General features: G+C 30.8%; 1 protein-coding gene across 2 annotated transcripts in view; it reads right to left on the bottom strand.

Annotated features, from left to right (window-relative positions):
- The window catches only part of LOC143341152 (uncharacterized), a 231,247-nt gene that overhangs the window by 10,599 nt on the left and 204,885 nt on the right, over positions 1–15,763 (bottom strand). For both annotated transcript variants that reach the window (XR_013079564.1, XM_076763872.1), the window contains exon 5: positions 2,423–2,537. Coding sequence is in view for 1 of the 2 variants with exons in the window: in XM_076763872.1 (XP_076619987.1) it covers positions 2,423–2,537 (115 nt within the window). In the remaining variant the exon portion in view is untranslated. The remainder of the gene's footprint in view (positions 1–2,422; positions 2,538–15,763) is intronic.

Raw genomic sequence — 15,763 nt, 5'->3', positions numbered from 1 at the left:
TATTTATCACTATAAAAACAAAAAAGTTACAATGGAATTAGTAAAATTATTAATCGAAGTATAAGCACAGTTCAATGTATAATAAAACGATACAAAGAAGAGGACCATATAGTGAATAAATTCAAAGAGAGGTCTGATAAGAAACTGAGTGTCAGGGATGAACGATGAATTGTTAGAAAAATTAAGAATGATCCGGAGCTTAATGCTCCAAAATTAACGTCGGAAGTTGAAAAATATTTAAATAAGAAAGTAAGTGACTCAACCATTAGAAAAGTATTAAGAAAACAGAAGATCACGGTAGAGTTGCTTAAAAAAAATCGTTCATAAGTTTGCAAAATAGGAAGAAGAGGTACGAGTTTGTTAAGAAGGAACAGTTTACTTTTTGAAAAAATGTAATTTTTACTGACGAATCGAAATTTAATATCTTCGGTTCAGTTAAATTTGGCAGTGAGTCTCAAATGATCCAGGGTTGCATGTCAGCATCTGACATTGGAAATCTAGTATTTATTGGTAATATAATGGATAAGTGATCGTATTTGAGTATATTAAAAATTCATTTAAAAGTACTGAAAAAATGGAAATTTCAAACGATTTTAAATTTTACACCGACAATGATCCGAAGCACAATTCTTATCTAGCAAGAGTTGGCTATTGTACAGCTGCCCTAAAGTTCTTCGAACGCCCCCACAATCTCCTCATATCAATGTCATAAAACATATTTGGAACGAATTGGACAAAAAAGTAAGATTACACAATATTATAAACAAGGAAAGCCTTAGAAAAGCTTTGCAAGAAGAATGGTCGAAAATAACACCTGAATTTTGTGAGAATTTAGTAAAATCAATTCCTCAACGACTGCAGTGTGTTCAAAATGCATTTGGTTACCCAACTAAATATTAATATAAACAATTTTTATTATATATTATTCTAAAACGGTATCTTATTATTTTCTCTGTACGATTTTTACTGACAGCTAAGTTTCATACGCAACCTTAAATTTTATTTAATTCACTGAGTACTACTAAAGGTTTTTTTATATTGTTCTTATGTATCAAAGAAAAATTACACTACACAATAACAATAACAATAACAATTCAATAATTTAGTACAATTATTATGTTTTATTGAAAAAATATTGGCTGAACCGCTAGGTGTACGATTTTAAATGTTAGTCACTGTACGTATATGCAATACGGAGCACCGTATCATAGGGCAAAATTAACCATGAACTTGTTATCGAAAATATTCCTCTTTTCAGATCACCAAGCAATTCACCCGACATGAATCCAATAGAAAATGTTTGGAATTTACTTAAAACATTTGTATATTCGTCCCTTAACACTATAATAATCGAGTTGAAAGAAAGGATTATATGTAGATGTTTGGCAAAACAGCGAAAATATAAAAAATATGATTAAACGATATACATATTCATAACATGCCAAAAAGAATACAAGCATTAATCGAAACAAAGGGAGGAAACATACGTTATTAACATGTATTTTGCATATTTTTTACGTATAATATTATTATTTAATAAATATTTTATTAAAATTCACTCACACCTTGTAATTTCACTAAAAGCATTAAAAAAGTTGAAAATTTTAGGTCACCCTAATTTATTGGCATGGGATTAAATGTAATTCGTGGTGAAACAAATATAATAAATTATTAAATTTTTGTTTTTGTACGTAAGATTCGAAATAAAATGAGTTTTCTTTGCAGTTGGCAATTTATAAGAAGACACTGATAAAATAGTATTTTTGATTATTTAAATTATTAATTATATTATCCTAACAAAATCGCTTTTGAATATTTATTTTTATGGTACTACTTAGCAATGTAATGATGTATACATTACTCAGCATTTTATTAATATACTATCAAAGTAAATGTTAATATACTTCGCTCATCAATTATCTTGTTCGTAAACCTATTTTGTAAATCTGAAGATGTACAAAAATCGTAGTTCCGGTTTCAATTAAGGACACTATTAGTTATTAGTTATAAATCATCACTCGTACATTTGACATATTATATATAAGTAAAGATAAAATATTCTTAGTTATTATGCATAAAGAAATGCATTACTGCCTATACGTGTATATTTTCTGTATGACAGTTTTTAAAAATAATAACTTCCATTAATCCGTCAGTGAGCATCTATGAAGCTTTAAATATGAAAATCTGTAATTGTAACATCAGGGATAAAAAATGTATTATTGTAGTATTGTAATTACTGTAAAAACATACTGTATGAATGTTAGGTAATTTACACGCTTATGACTTATAAAACATGTTTCAAACTTCCAAATATGTATATATTTTAAACAACTTCACCGATGTTCTGATGCTACATGATCGAACGTATCTCAAAGCAGTAACGACAGTCTCTACTCAACCAGGGGTGGCAAATATTTACCCTAAGAAGTGGGCTCGATACTCTGTCAAAGAAGTCCTTTGTAAACCGAGCTGCATCATCGCCACAGTGTCGGCGAGTCGTATGATGCGAGCACTCCAAGTACTCCTTGAATCCACTGAAACAAACACATTAAACAGTCTCCATTATATTCCAATATAGAGAAAACATATCGCATGTCAAATTTAATCTGCATTTCTATGACGTCTTTCGTATACATCAATCATAAAGAAGTAAACAATACCTTAACAGCCTGATTTTAGTTAATCTCGTTAAATACCGAATTTATTTCAAAATGATTATACAATGTAGGAAAGTCAAATTTTCAGAAATGGAATCATACAAAACATCCCTTCCACGCGGACACAAATATGCGACAGGGAAAAGTAGTAAGACGAATGTGGCTGTTTGTGAAGTGAGTCTACAGAGTAGATGGAAAGTGAGTGTAGAGTGAATGTGAAAATACGCGTGAAAAAGTCGACCAACTCTACTGTACAGGATGTTCGGCCACCCCTGGGAAAAATTTTAATGGGAGATTCTAGAGGCCAAAACAAGGCGAAAATCAAGAATACCAATTTCTTGACTGAGGCTTCGTTAAAAAGTTATTAAAAAATTTCAAATCATTCTGAAAAAATTATTTTTGCTTGCGGGGCTCAATTACAATCATTTTTGGTGAATACACATAACCCTGAAATCCTAGCCACTTTCAAGAAAAAAATTCGAGTAGGTACTGAAATTTTTAGACGAAATTTAAAAATTTCAAATCATACTAAAAAAATTATATTTTGTTATAGGGGTCAATTATAAGAATTTTTGGTGAATAGGCATACCCTGAAATCCTACGCATTTTTGAGAAAAAAATTCTTTACCGAAAATGTAATGTGAGGCCAGGATGCTTCACATTAATGCTTCCCTGAAATTTCATGCGAATATTTAAAATGTCATACCTCCTGAACGGATTGGAGGATTTTAATTTTTCAAAATGCAAACAACGCGTATTGTAGTGGAGAATATATAGAAATTCTGATAATATTGAAAAAGTTGTTCCTTGGCACCATAAAGTGAGAAAATCCTATAAGCATGGTCCAATTTTCAAACGACCATAACTCCTACAATAGTAAATGGATCTCATTGAAATTTTCTTCTGAAGCAAAGTCCTTGGATACCTACAAAAAAATATTAGTCAACTTCTCCGTACAGCCTCAACCAAAGTAATTAAAAATCAAAAAGGAATTTTTAAGAAAAATCGACAGGGGTAGGTGCCTAAATTTATCGGCGAAATTGAAAAGTTTCAAATCATTCTGGAAAACTATTTTCCATTGCAGGGGTCGATTACAATCATTTTTGGTCAATAGACATACCCCCGAAATCCTTCCCACTTTATAGAAAAAAATTCGGAAAGGTGTGAAATTTTTCGACAAAATTAAAACATTTCTAATTGTTCTAGAAAAATTATTTTCGGTTGCAAGGGTCGATTACAAGCATTTTTGGTGAATAGACAGACCCCCGAAATCTTAATCATTTTCGAGAAAAAAAATTCAGTACGGGCGGAACTTTGAACGTTAATAGCTTTTTAACGAAGTCTCCATCAACAAATTAGTATTTTTGATTTTCATCTTATTTTGGCCCCTAGAATTTTCCATTAAAATTTTTCTCAGGAGTGGCCAAACACTCTGTATGGACCATATATTTTAAAGGTAATTCATTACTTAACTTTAATCACTTTTAATATTCTCCTTATTTTTATAAATATGGAAAAAGTTTCTTTAGAAAACTTGTATGGTATGGACAAGGCCATAATACGATTGTAATAATTTTTATATAATTGGAGAATTTTCGGAAATTTCTTTCTTTTTTAATATACACTATATTTTTGTATTCTTAGTAGAATAGCGGATCTATAGATGATTTCAACAATTTATAATTAAAAAACATTCTACTTGAATTAAACGAATAAAATATAATTCTTACATCATAAAAGGTGCTCAAAATAGTAATGTTTACATCGATGTAACAGTTCAATTATCAAACTGTTAAACCTCTTACATTTCTAGATTGATTTCATGGCATGCTGAATAACTTCATGCGTCTCTTATGACATGAGAAATCATCGGACCAAACCTTGAAATTAATTTTACTAAAATATTAAAATCTTGTGTCATTATATAACTTACATTGGTCTTTTATTTTGCAAGAAATACATAATTAAATTATATCACATTCTAAAATTACTAAGAAGCGATCTATACAAGAACATAAAATTTTTCATTTAAGATGGGAATTAGATAGATATAAAAACTAAAGTTTCATATTTCATTTGTAATCAAAATATGTATTGATATCTTGAAGGAATTTAATTTAAAGTGTCATTATGATATACATCGATTTGAATATAATTAGAATATTGGAAAAATAAGAGAACATACATATTTTACTTATTTAATTAGTATTATACTCAAAATTATGCATTATAATCTACATTGTTAGTTACGTGACAAAAATGTAAGCACAAAAGTATTCGTCCACCATATGAAGAGAAGATCGTTATTGTTTTCGCTTAGTTTTGTTTTTCTAATGCTTCTTTGTTTTGTATAATGTATTTCAAGTCTGTTGAATAAAACTTGTTCGTTAGAATAGACATTTTACAAGAAAAATAGTGAAAATGAAAGGAACTATCATATCAGAAAGAAAGATAATTATATTATTTAAAGATGGAAAATCTCAACGCGATATATTAAATTTTGTTAAAATATCACGTAGTACTGTGAAAGATTATATAATTAAATTATATAATTTTACACATACACTCACTTCTATACATGGATACTAAAAAGTTGATAATAATAAGAATAAATTGGATTGTAATAACGTCATGACAAATCTATAAATTTTAATTTTCATTGGTGGATAAAGTACGATTTAACGTATATACAGGGTGGTCCACACTCGTTACAACGAGTAATTTTCAAGAAATTAAGTGAAATTACTCGACAGCTATTAGGTTTAGCTAATAAAGGTCAATACTTTTGTTCTCAGAATTCAACATTATTCCATATTGTAATATAAAAAATATAGTATTCTATTTAAAAAAACAAAGTTGGCCGTCAAATCTCCAAAACTCCACCTATAAAAAAAGTAAATGCATTACATAATGTACCTCTTTAAAACATGCAACTTTTGAATACAAAATTTTTTCGAGCAACGCATATTTTGGAAGTTATACAACTGCACAAGTTGCGTGGACCACCCCCTATGTATACGTATGTTGTCGATCATTTGAATTATCATGTGGATCGTGGATCATACAAATCGATAGGTTACACTAAAAATATTTAAATAGTAGGGATGATGGTTTCATTCCATACATCTGGGAAGAAATCATTTTATTCAACCGATGACTATTGTATACAGTCAACATACACACCACGGTTCACTGAAGTATTAACTCTTGGGTATGGTCGACTGTCCTTCTCTCGGATCCTTTCGCGAGGAAGACAGTCGTTGAAACCTGCAGGCTAACCACCAGTAAACATCCACTGTGGACCCTCTTGAGACTTTTGCTATGGCTTACGGCGCATATATTGTGCTTCGCGAAGGCTATTGTATGCTACGAACTTCTGGCAGCCACCAACACTTGTTTACTACTGGCGGAGTTTCGACCACATAGAGCGTTCAATGTCGCACTCCTTCACGCTCAAAGGGTTAATCAGATGCTTTTCTTTGAAAAAGTTGTCCAGACTCCTAATAGATGGTAATTTATAGGATAGAAATCAAATAAATTAGACGAAGTTCAACCACCATTTGTGAACTGTTTCAAACTGGACAGAAATTAAGACCTATTCTTATACTGGGTGTTCGGCCACCCCAGAGAAAAATTGTAATGGGAGATTTTAGAGGCCAACATAGGACGAAAATCAAGAACACCAATTTGTTGATAGAAGCTTCGTTAAAAAGTTATTAACGTTTAAAGTTCCGTCCGTACTGAATTTTTTTCTCAAAAATGCGCAGGATATCGGGGATATGCCTAAGCCAGATCAAAAATGATTGTAATTGACCCCTGCAACTGAAAATAATTTTTTCAGAATGATTTGAAATTTTTTAATTTAATTTTTTAATAACTTTTTAACGAAGCCTCAGTCAAGAAATTGATATTCTTGATTTTCGTCTTGTTTTGGCCTCTAAAATCTCACATTAAAATTTTTTCCAGGGGTGGCCGAACACCCTGTATATAATCTCGCTAATAATTAATCATCATACTGTTCTTGATCATTTAGTCAAATTTGTCGTAATAACTTATGTCTTTTGTTAATAATTAAATTTATAATGTTTCTAAATATGAAGATTAACTTATTTATTACCCTGGTTGCATTTCTAATCACTCACATTGAATGATCAAAAATTGGACACATTTGAAACATTTTTTTTTTATGCAAAGTATAAGTTCTACATTGCCTATAACTCCTCCGAACAGTTATATCGCAATGATAATTTACATAAAAAATTGAAGATTGGCGGTAAACCATAAAAAATAGTTTATTTGATCAATTACTGACATGTTTTATATTATATTATAGTTAATATTGAAACTTTTAATGCGTAGATAATTTAGATTTTGTGATGCGTAGATAATTTAGGTAGTGTGCGGCTATTTTTTTTTTAACCAGAAAAGAAATTCCCCTTTTAAATTTAGCACAGGAAACAATAGCAAGATTAATACTTAGTTTCCACGATTTTTACAAGATAAAATTATTGAGAATAAAACAATAAAAGAATAAGATCACATTTTTCTAGCTATTGAGCTTCTCGTGAGCCAAATAAATGAGTGAAATAATGAGTAAAATTTTATTCGAATAATAGATACCCAATAAAATCAACGTATAGCAATTTATTCGCGACGTTCAATCGATTGAATTTTATTTTATTCATTATATGAAATTTTTATTTAAATAAGGGTTTAAGAGTTAAAATTAAACTAAAATAGACAACCAAAGACAAAAAGTTAAATTAATTAGTTAGGCTTCTAAAATGGCCAATTATTAACCCTCGTCCAGTAGATTCCTAATCCATTCGAAACCATGCAAACTGTTGTTTATTTCAAAGTCATGAAATTCTAGTTTTAGTAAATAAGAATAAAAATTACACTAATTGAGTTTATAAAATTAACGAATAAAGAATTTTACGATTTACAACAAATACGATAACACAAAAATTCAATCAGTAAATTCTGGTAAAAATGCACCCCGAGTCTGTCCTTCGGTCGCTAAGACGGTCCACTACCAGAGTGGTTAAGGCTGTAAAATGCTTAATAATTGTTGCGTTTTCCACCAAATGAACTCACGAAACGTATTTTTATCCACAGAATAATTAATACTTTATTATCTAAAGAAAATACATATATAGTAGTTCTTTCCGCGGAACGGTTAATATCTTACACGTGCACACTTAAAACATAGACTCGTGAGAGAGCCAGGAGAAAACAGATGGCGCCGTTGTCGACAATCGCGGACCTATTTAATTTAGGCCCGGAGTTCGCCCGTTATTGACCGATTTCCGACAATATTAAATTAATGTACAAAAGTTTGGACATTAGGACATTTCCAAAGTTTCTAAAACCGATCCATTCTAGCCGTGATTCCCTTTTTAGAATTTTTCCTAAAAAACAATGAACTTCAAAGAATGGTGTATTAAGCGTAGTGTGTCTCTATGTGGAAAGTTAATTTAAAATGAACAGAATTATTTCGCGAAAAATATTAGACATGGTAAAAAATGCAGCTTCGACGACAACGTATCTAACTTTTAATTAAAGGTATTTGCCAGAGTTTGTTAGAAATTTCAACGAAATTGTGTAAAATTGTTACGTTGCGTAAAGTTGTTGTAAAACATGTTAATCTCCCAGAGATAATAACATTTAAATGTTATTTGTTTTTTATCAACCGTAGTATTGTAAAAGCACAGTACATAATGATCGCTCGTAATCCGAATACAACTAATGGACCAATTTCCCTATTAAAATTTAAAACTAAAACAAACCTTCTGCGTAAAGGACAGAAAGTAGACTGATTCAAGGATGGATTTACACGCTGTCAGTACAATATATCAGGTGTCCGTGCTACCATAAATCGACGTCACAATGAGACACACGTAATTCCTCCTTCTCTTGGAATAAAACTTCCCATCAGAGTTTTCGAATGCGCAGCATTCGTCATTTATCAAGCTGCAACGGATTGAAGAGGGTAGATTCAGTTATTTAATGGTTTAGAATAACAGAAAAAGTTAGTTAAAAAATTTGTATACGTATATACAATATAATGTACATATCAGAATTCATTACTAATAAAACATCCAACAATTTCCCACTTAACATAGACCAATAAAAAAGCTTTATAGGTAATACAAAAGGAACAAAATGATTCGCTGGGAAAAAATCGCTGCACAAGAATAGTGACCCAACTAAATAGTCATCCACAGTGAAAATCGTACAGGTTGTATCGTAAAAAGTGTTGCTTCGGTCCAATAACAGAATGAGATTGAATGAATTTGGTTGAAAAAAATTACTTTTTTACAGACTAATATTTTGTAATTATTCATACAAAAAGTAAAAAACATTACTTTTTATTAATGAAGAAAAATGATAACCGTATCATACGTCAAATCGGCCTTACATTCAAAATCATAGATAAATCTATTCAGTAAATTTACAAAGTGAAAAACAAATTTAATTTTAAATATTGATTCAGTACTTAGTTGACATTTTTATCTATAATTGCTTGCAATCGTCAAGGTATAATTCAAACTAATTTTTTTTAGAAAACCTGGATTAATATTTTCCCATACTGCACATATTCCTACTTTTAATTAATCTTTATTTGGCGTTTCACGTTTATTTACTTGTAATTTCAATTTACTTCAAACATGCTAAATCAGGTAACTGAGCTGACGTGTGAATAATTTTGCGGTAGTTGTACAGTAGCCATTCTTGAGCGATCCTTGAGGCATGTTTTGGGTCATTGCCGCTGTAAAACATAAAAGAATCTAACAATCCTAACTTTTGTGCATTATCTTTTAAGTGAGTTTTTAAGATATTTAAATAATATCATTTGTCCATATTTCCCTCAATGAATTTTTCAACTCTCAATTTTCAATGTTTAACGGTTGGATTTAAAGTATGTTCCATTATTGATTTGGTTTCCGCCAAATCCATATTTTACCGTCATTCCCAAATAAGATAATTTTGCTTTTATATGCAAAAATGATGTTCTTCTAGAAACTATAATCTTTATTGACATAACGTTTAGCGAACTCTAATCTGTCACCCATTTTTGATACTTATCAGCGGCTTTTATCGGGCTATACGACCATAATATTCATGTTTTTTTAAATTTTTCTGCATTCACCGATTTTCTTCGATATTGTTTAATGTCAATAGCAATGGTCGGAACATTTAATTTTTGATCTTTTTTTTATTTTTTTAAATATCCACTTTTCGTCCACGTTTTATTATATACTGTATAGTAGAGGCACTTTTTATGTGATTCATTATTATTAAAATGATGAATTATAAGTTCACGTTTCTCTAGTGACGTCTGTTTCTTACTTGGATTATTATTTAGTCGGGAGACCGTCTTCCACTGATACAATGTAATTCGACTGACTCTAAAGAATAGAGAAACAAATGAAGAGCAAATATTGTGTAATATTTGTTTAAAACAACGTGATATTACTATACTGGACGATTTTAAATGTAAAGACGATTTAGCGTACGATATAATAATCATTTTTTTCCATCAATAAATAATAATGTTTAACTTTTTATTTTTTGTATGGACAATTACTTAGTATTAATCCGTAGAATATTTTGTTTTCAAATAAATTTCTTATTCTTATTTCGAGGCAGCACTGTTCACGATACAATTTTTTTTAAGATTTTCACAGTGTGTGAAAACAGTAAGTGTAAATGACTGTAAATACTTGAACGAATTAAAAGAAAAAAAAAACTAGACATTGCAGGCCGCCAACTCATTTATCGCTACGTACAGCATACAAGGGAACATAGATATGTTTCATGCTTATAAACAGAATCTTGATATCCGCACTACAGAAAAATGACTGTAATTATATTTAAATTATATTATATGTTTGCAAAAAAAATTTTAAAAACTAATATTCACCGAAGCTAAAAGTGTATCAAGTTTTCAACAAAAACCGAAATTGTAAACGTACTAGTGGTGAAATTGCCACTTTCGTTCAAACTGGAATAAATGTCAATCAAATCAATTGTATACAAGGTGTTCGACCACCCCTGGGAAAAATTTTAATGGGAGATTCTCGAGGCCAAAATAAGACGAAAATCAAGAATACTAATTTGCTGATGGAGGCTTCATTAAAAAGTTATTAACGTTTAAAGTCCTGCCCGTACTGAATTTTTTTCTAGAAAGTGGGTAGGATTTCGGGGGTAGGTCTATACACCAAAAATTATTTTAATTGACCCCCGCAATCGAAAATAGTTTTTTCAGAATAATTTGAAATTTTTTAATTTTGTCGAAAAATTTCATACATTCTCAAATTTTTTTTTCGAAAGTGGGTAGGATTTTGAGGGTATGTTTAATGACCAAAAACGATTCTAATTGAACCCCGCAACCGAAAATAATTTTTCTAGAACAATTTGAAATTTTTTTTCGCCGAAAAATTTAGGCACCTACCCCCCTTGTTGATTTTTCTTAAGAATTTGTTTTTCAATTTTAATAAATTTGTTTGACACTTTACAGAAAAATTGTGTCATACTTTTCTGTCGATACCCATGGGCTCTGCTTCAGAAAAAAGTTTCATTGAAATATATTCACTATTGCAAGAATTATGGCTGTTTAAAAATTGGACCATTTTTATGGGGTTTTTCTAACTTTACGGAGTCAAGGAACAACTTTTTCATTATTGTTAGAATTTCTACATATTCTCCACTAAAATACGCGTTGTTTGTATTTTGAAAAATTAAAATTCTCCAATCCGTTCAGGAGTTATGACATTTTAAAGATTCGCAAAAAAATTTCAGGGAAGCATTTCTCTTGCCTCACATTAGATTTTCGGTAAAGAATTTTTTTCTCGAAAGTACGTAGGAATTTTGGGTATGCTTATTCACCAAAAATACTTGTAATTGACCCCTGTAACTAAATATAATTTTTTTTAGCATGATGTGAAACTTTTTAATTTTGTTTAAAAATTTCAGTTCCTACTCTCGAATTCTTTTCTCGGAAGTGATCATGATTAGTAATAAAATATTATAATTGCTTGTAACCATATAGTTAACTTCTGCCATGTCTAGTCTTCTTTCAATTTGTTTTCTCTCTTTCGTACGAACACTGTTAGGCTTGGATACATATACATATACGTATTCATATTCATATCATTATACATAGAAGTCAAATTTAGAGTACAGTGAACTAAACAGCCAAGGATTCATGTAGTAATGTCAAGTTGTGTATTTTTGTAATTCAAAATACTCATTTATTTAATGCTGCGATAAATTTAATGGAAATGTGAGTTAAATAATTTGACTCGGATCAAGAGCTGCAATAAATTCGCTAACGAGCCGCAATTTGCCGACCCGTGACCCAGATGCAGTTGACGCATTACTAAACACATAAATAAAACAAGAATGTATTTTTCCAATAGTTGGTTGCTGAACCAATTAATATGTTGATTGCCAGACCAAAATAGTACAACTTTTTATGAGACCAAAATTTTGATATTAAGCAATTGTAAACTACGTAAAATTTATAATAATTATTATTTTTCTAACACTGCGTCATTCACCTTAACAATGAAAACGTCTAGAATGATTATACTTTGTTCCCATAAATTCATAAAATTATCTACTGTACGACGATACCTGTTTTATTTCTCGTTTCAACCATAACAAACATAACACAAAAAAAAGGAGAAATGGAAAAGAGAAATGATCTACAGGTGGTGACTTAAAAACTCAATGGAAAAACAAATGTTGGTAAACAAATGGTATTGAAGAACAATATGTAAAAAAGAGAAAATGAACAATAGAAAAATAATGTTCGATACGTGTTTACTCGCATTGCAGGAACACGTACAGCTACTGTCTTTTTTTATTAGGTTTGTTTTTAGACAAACTCGCATAAACATGGACGCTTCTCACGCTGATGGTTGTACAGAGAGCTTAATGTCATTAGCTCATTTCCGCCACGGTCTGTTGCAGCTTTTGAAATTGTGCATCACCCGGTAGGAAAAGAACCGACAGATCAGACAGGGAGAAAGAGAGAGATTGTAGAGATGAGGTTAGAACGGAAAAGGAACAAAAAGGTAAAGAATGATAACTGCGACGAGGAAGTAAGTGAATAGAAAAGAAGAATTAGAAGAATACACGTTCAGTGAAGAGAAAAAATACATATTGAAATAAAAAGAGACGATGGAGGACCTAGAAGAGTACTTCTCGGAGTTAAACAGGAGGAGAGCAGCGGAGCAAAAAATTAGGTAAATTTCAAACAAAAAGAACAAAATACTGGAAGGAAGAGATCCAGTAGATGAATATAAAAAACGAAAGATAAATTGGCAAAGACTGTAAGGCCAATAAATAAAGATTGAATAATGTAGGTACTCCAAAAGGAAGATGCACAGAAATATTTGGCAAAATAGGTTTAGAAAAATGAAATTAAGGCTGCAGTTCAAGACACAATTTTTGTAACATAAAAAAAATACATTTTCAATAATTCAGGTTGTTTGAAAGAGAACAAATCATAATCACCCAATTAAGGACAGGGTATTGCTAGACTGATTTACCATCATTCAATTTGTTTAGCGTAGAATACAAATTTTGATTGTAAAGCCATTTCGTTAGTGCTCTTACGGCAATGGGGCCCTAAAGCCATTTCGTTAGAGCCCTTAAGGCAATGAAGCCCTAAAGCCATTAACGACACTAATGAAAAAGTGACCGTGCGGCCTGACATCACCGTTGGGTCAGGGTTTTTCCGCCGGTACCTGAGACGTGCCGACCACCGTCTTAGGTGCAAAAATCAGAAGTAACAGCGCACCAATCAAGAAAAGGAAATTTTCTAATTGGCTAGCGGCTGACACTTCAAGTTACATTTAAGCCGCCACATTTTGTGATCTAAGGTTAGATGTACAACAGACGTACGAGTAATTGGAACTTTGGCAGCACACAACGTGCAACGCTGATCCTTCGAGTAAAGTCAGCACTTGACGTGTAAGCTCACCAAAGGCTTGAAGATCTTACGATCACCACAAGCCCCATCACAACTATTGTTAACAAATATGTATGGTAGACAAATATTCAATACATGGAATTATACGTAAAGAAAATATAATAAAAAGAAAGATGGAACTTATTAAAACCCAATAATCTCGAAAAATGTACAATATTAAATATCATTATATTTTTCCTATATTAATAGGAAGTAATGTTTAACCCATATTTTCTTTCACTTCCCTTTGGATTCTAAGGTACCCCTCTATTTCGAGAACACAGATGTTGAAAGTAAGTAGACAATTATACATGACTATATATTAACTAAATTTATATAAAATTTATGTAATAAAATATTAACAAAATAACTCATAATGGTCGTTAATGACTTTTAAGTTGATGTGACATTAAGCAAATGATTTTTTAAAAAGAAAGGCATGAAACAGTGGAAATAGGATGTATGAAGAGACCAAAGGAGAAATAGAGAAACAGAAAAATAGGAAAACAATGAAAGAGAGGAAATCAGACGAATAAAGAATAAAGTAGAAATCATACAAGAAGAGGATGCAGAGACGGGTAGAAAAGTGAAAAGAGTGGAGAGAAATGTGGTAAAAGAAAAAGAGAAATAAAAAAAGGGAGAAAAAGGGCCGGCGTAAAAAAAAATGAAAGGGGAGAAAAGAGAAACTGAGTAGAGGAAGAGTGGCAATGGCTGAACACACGAGAACGAAAAAAGGTTTCAACGCATCTACCACGCATGAACACGGAGGCTCCCTTAACACTCTTATCACGTAAATTCAATTGCACCCTCCTCGCTGTGCATCCTCTTTTTATATAAAATCTTTGTGCACATCCCATTTCGTTTAATGTGCTTAATGGAATAACTCGTTCAAAGAAAATGCTTTCAAGCTGCCACCAGGTACATTTTTAAACCTTAATTCATAATGCGTTAAAAAAGACCAAAGCGTTAAAACTGCACTAACTAAATCTCTGTTGTCTAACGTATTTCGTGTTGTTTACTCACACCGAGTTACAAATTCATTCGAATGGCTTGAGCAAAATTCTCACTAGTTTCGAGGATTTCCAATGCTCATACCGTAATTGAAGCATAACAAATACAGTCTCCAAGTCCAAATAATATTTTTTTAAATAAATATCAATTATTTCCCACCAAATATTTGATTCTTTTCATATATCAATATAGTAAATTATTAGCTTATATTATTTCAACAAAATTTTTATATTTAACATAGTCAATGTTTGAAATATTTTGAATACTTTTTCAAAAACGAATAAAAGTTATGTATTGGAAAAAATTTATATGTATTAAATTAATTAAAAATATATTTTTATGATATAAAATATTAAAATTAGCCATTTCCATCAGAAATATTATTAAACATTAAAATATCAAAAGTGTCAGATCACGTTAATTTTGCACACAAGCAAAATTTTATGAAAATCAAAGAGGTGTGACAGAAACGGTGACAGCAATTCTTGACCGACTACATGTCCTTGAGATGAGAAAATTTCTGAACGTTATTAAGTAGAGATTTGAAAAGTAACTGAAATGTCTGACCGATACACTTTGGACAGAAATCTGTAACCATAGTGTGTGATGAGAGAAATGGTGAGCAGAGAGAAAATTTGAGATATTTTAACTGTAACCCTGAAATAACTGAAAATCTGAGAAGAACGTTCGGAGAAGAAGGGGGGGGGGGGGGTGTCTTGTGAGTTTGAGTCCTTAAGTTCTACCTTTCCGAAATGATTGGGAAAATATATTTCACTTGGTCACATTGTCTGTTACTCTCATATCAGGGCTTAAACTTGAGTTTCTTGAATATAAACACTTATAGTTATTCGTTATTTTAACATTGCCATATTAGTCTTAAGCCACGTCAATATGGAGAAACAATCTTGTTTCTTGAAGTCTAAATTATGTATTATTTTATTCAAAGTAACCAATTTAGATATACAATTGTTTTCAATTAATATACGTGAAATAATGTTACTTTTGAAATATAAATATAAAAAGTAGTTTCAGAAAAATTCATAATCTTGGAAACTAAATATTTAATTGTTACTTGCAATAAACTGTTAGTGTTATTCATTGTAATTGT

The sequence above is a fragment of the Colletes latitarsis genome, chromosome 4, assembly GCF_051014445.1.
Source record: "Colletes latitarsis isolate SP2378_abdomen chromosome 4, iyColLati1, whole genome shotgun sequence".
Taxonomy (NCBI): Eukaryota; Metazoa; Arthropoda; class Insecta; order Hymenoptera; family Colletidae; genus Colletes; species Colletes latitarsis.
This window is presented reverse-complemented; position numbering and strand designations above follow the sequence as displayed.